The 3,903-nt window shown below is 49.6% G+C and overlaps 1 protein-coding gene across 1 annotated transcript in view; it reads right to left on the bottom strand.

Moving 5' to 3' along the window:
* The window catches only part of MMS19 (MMS19 homolog, cytosolic iron-sulfur assembly component), a 49,319-nt gene that overhangs the window by 7,265 nt on the left and 38,151 nt on the right, over positions 1-3,903 (bottom strand). The window contains 7 exon segments of the mRNA XM_012803597.2: positions 788-937; positions 1,040-1,140; positions 1,495-1,576; positions 1,730-1,855; positions 2,341-2,419; positions 2,981-3,135; positions 3,385-3,523. Coding sequence (XP_012659051.1) covers positions 788-937; positions 1,040-1,140; positions 1,495-1,576; positions 1,730-1,855; positions 2,341-2,419; positions 2,981-3,135; positions 3,385-3,523 — 832 coding nt within the window.

Below are 3,903 nucleotides of genomic sequence, written 5' to 3'. Positions count from 1 at the left end.
GAACCCGCCACCTTAGGTGTACGTGGCTGGCGCCTTAGCCGGTTGAGCTATAGGCGCCGAGCCTATTTACTTATTTTTTATACAGACAGAGTTTCACTTTGTTGCCCTCAGTAGAGTGCTGGCATCACAGCTCACAGCAACTTCCAGCTCTTGAGCTTTGATTCTCTTGCCTTAGCCTCCCGAGTAGCTGGGACCACAGGCGCCTGCCATAATGCCCGGCTATTTTTTGTTGCAGTTTAGCTAGGGTCAGGTTTGAACCTGCCACCCTCAGTACATGGGGCCAGCGCCCTACTCACTGAGCCACAGGCGCCACCCAACACCCAGCTATTTTTGTTGTTGTTGTAGTAGTTGTCATTGTTGTTTGGCAGGCCTGGGCTGGGTTCAAACCCGCCAGCCCTGGTGTATGTGGCTGGTGCCCTAGCCGCTGAGCTACAGACACCGAGCCTGAGTCTCTGTACTTCTAACAAGTTCCAAGATGGTGCTGATGCTGCTTGACTGACAGATCATATTTTGAGCACCATGGCCTTAGTGTGGTGTTTCTCAATTCTTATCTCATGTGAAAACAACCTGAGCACTCTAACAATTACTGTTGCTTAAGTCCTGTCCCTCCTCAGAACCAGATTCAGCTGGACCCAGGTATCAGTACTTTTTGGAAAGTTTGCTACATCACTCTTAATCTACTCTAACTGTATAGCTAGTTAAACGATTGCCACAGAAGTTTCAACTCCAAACTTGACTACAAGTCCCCATTCAGCCGGGCTCCATGGATATTATTCCTGGTAGTTACCTTTGTTCACCTGCCAGAGATGCTGCAGCAGCAGAGGCAGGGTCTCCTTAACAAGGCTGGGATGTGTTGATACAGCTGACAAGGCTTGCATACAGCGCAGATGCCGGGAGCACTTGGTGGGCCCATCCCCTCTAGTCAAATCTGATTCCCCTGGAAGCAACCCAGGAGACAAGGTTTCACTGTGATGGCAAGCATGAGGGCTCCAATGCCTTGCTGGGAAGGGGTAGGCCACACAAGATTAAAGATACATACCTATGCGTAGCTCCTCAGCAAGCTTGGGTACTAGGTGGCTGCTGAAGGCCACAGGGTAGAGAGTGGCCAAGGCTCCTGCTGCTTCCAGTGCTGCCATCCTGCTGGGGGCACAGAGCAGAAGTGTTTTGGCTGAGCCTTGGCCTACCACTCTCCTGGCTAGGTCTGACATTAGGAAGATTCTGGAGTATAGGCTTCTGAGGCTTTCTTGCTAAAAGAGCAGGACTCAAGTATCTACACCACTGAGTTGTACAGGGCTTCTGAAATCCCCCCTTGCCCCACAAAAGAGGCAATCCCACATCTTTCCAACTGGTTAGCAGCCAGAGCCTAACACACAGCCACCTCCCTAAGGACAGCCAATGGTCAGAAGCATAGAGCCCTGTTCCTTGCTTGGTCTGTTGCTACCAGTACAAAGGCAGGGAATTGCTTGCTCTCTGTCTCACTGCTTTGATTCTCACCAACTCTGGGAATCCTCCTCCACAAAGCTCAGTCTGTATAGGTGACCCACAGCCAGCTCCAAGTCTCCAGAAGATAGGAGATCTGTAGTTAGAAGGGAATATTAATCTCATCTTTCTTCCCCTGCAACTACCCTTCCCAAAATCCTGTTAGGAACCCCAATCATCAGATTTGCAATAAGACTGCTCTTAAGATAGAAAATTGCAAGGAAAGTTCTCTCTTTCCCTTAAGATGTACCTGGTTGTGCACCCAAAACTGTGAGTGTACGGATGCCAACAAGCTGAAGTTGGGTACTGGGGTCTATGAGGGCCATGAATACCAGTGAGCACAGCTGATCCTTGAAGCCACTCAGAGGCCTTTGATCTAGGGAGAGAGGGGCCAGGTTAGAAGGAAGCCCTTACATTCAAAAACCCTGTTATGATACAAGTTATGTTATATAACCCAGTTATGATACAAGAACAATGTGGGGAAGATTTAAAGAGCTTAATCCAGGCATCCTCAAACTGCGGCCTGCCAAGGACATTTATCTGGCCCATCGGGTGTTTTTGCTGCTGCTGCCTGTCCTGCTCAGCAGCTGACTCGTCCCGAGGCCTGCAGTCCAGCCCTCCAATAGTCTGAGGGACAGTGAACTGGTCCCCTGTTTAAAAAGTATGAGGACCCCTGGCTTAATCCATGGGTGTCCAAGGAAGCATGTTGGGAAAAAAATCTCATCCATTAAGTGGTCTCTTGTGCTACAACCTCAGAATAGCAGGACCACTGACCTAGACTACTATATAGCACTCTGCCCTGCCATCCTGTGGAGGGTACAGTGCTCCAGCCCCTAGGATACAAATAGAAGGTAATCTCACCTTTGTCTTCATAGCTCCATTTCTGCTGCAGCTTCAAGAAACCTAGGATCATTTCAAGGATTGTCCGCCGCTGGTTGCTCTGTAATGTTTTAAGGGGTACTGGAGTCAAAGAATATTTTGGAAGATTTCAAGAATTTCAATTCTGGGAGTAGAGAGAATTATCCTTTTATTTGTTTTTTTGTTTGTTTGTTTGTTTTGTTTTTGAGACAGAGCCTCAAGCTGTCCCCCTGGGTAGAGTGCTGTGGCATCACAGCTCACAGCAACCTCCAACTCCTGGGCTCAAGCAAGTCTCTTGCCACGGCCTCCCAAGTAGCTGGGACCACAGGTGCCCACCACAATGCCCGGCTATTTTTTGGTTGCAGCCGTCATTGTTGTTTAGCAGGCCTGGGCTGGATTCGAACCCGCCACCTTAGGTGTATGTGGCTGGCGCCTTAGCCACTTGAGCCACAGGTGCCGAGCCAAGAATTATCCTTTTACGTAAGAGTAAGGGAAGAGTGAACAAGAGAACCAGCAGCATCTAATTGAAGCAATAACCACAATCTTCTATCTGAGCCCAAGTTAAAGCTCAGTTTGTTCTCTGTGAGAAAAGGGTCCTGGCACACAGGTCCCACCATTTCTCCCAAAGGCTCCGCTCCCTTACCTGACTGTGCTTGTGGAACTGTTCCAGCAGTAAAGGCAATATGTTGCTAGTGATGTGGTCAAAGGCTCGGGCAGATGCACCTGCAGCTGCCTGCAACAGTTTGGCACTAGGCCACACGAGTTTCATGTCCGGTTCACACACATGGTGCCTGCAGTCTAAAAAGGCAGCACATCACAGACCTGAGAAGCAGGCCCAATGTGGCCCGATTCCCCTAGAGACCACAAAGGCTGGAGACTGAGACCTGGGACAATCTGTTAGCAGTTGCTACTCAAATTGTCTTCAATTCAACTGAGGGCTGCAGCCCCCAAATCACTGTTGGGGCTACATATGAAAGATTAGTGGCCCTTAAGGAATGTTACCTCTATCATGCTCACGCCCCTTTCTGGCTGCCATGGCCCCATTACCCTGTAGGATGCTGCTAAGGAAGGAGTCAAGGAGGTCCTCAGCATCAGCCCTCAGCACAGAGCGAGACAAACACGCAGTCAGGGAGTGGAGGGCTGCCAGGCCCTCTGTCTCCACCCGCTCACTTGCTGTCTGGAACACCTGTTGGGGAGGGATCCCATGGCTACTGAGGTGAGCCTGCACCAGATAAGACCCCACCCATCCACTGTGTATTTCTTTGGTGGGGAGGGAGGTGTGAGAACGCCTGCAGCAATAGAAATTAACACCCCATCTTGTTAACTGATGTATTCTTACCAAATCCTTAATCTCACTCAGCATTGAGATATATGCTTTTTGAGAAACAGAATGCCAACTCTGAGCAGTGGCTGCTAGGATCCTCTATCTTGTCTTTCTTGCCCTCTCATTAGCCTTGATGCCAGAGGAACCATGACCTACACTCCTTGCCATGGAAGGACAGGAAGTGGGCAATGTGCAAAGATGACCAAGCAGCTAACCCTCACATATGAACTCATTCTCTTGTC

Source organism: Otolemur garnettii, unplaced genomic scaffold, assembly GCF_000181295.1.
Source record: "Otolemur garnettii isolate 467f Iridium unplaced genomic scaffold, OtoGar3 scaffold00021, whole genome shotgun sequence".
Taxonomy (NCBI): Eukaryota; Metazoa; Chordata; class Mammalia; order Primates; family Galagidae; genus Otolemur; species Otolemur garnettii.
This window is presented reverse-complemented; position numbering and strand designations above follow the sequence as displayed.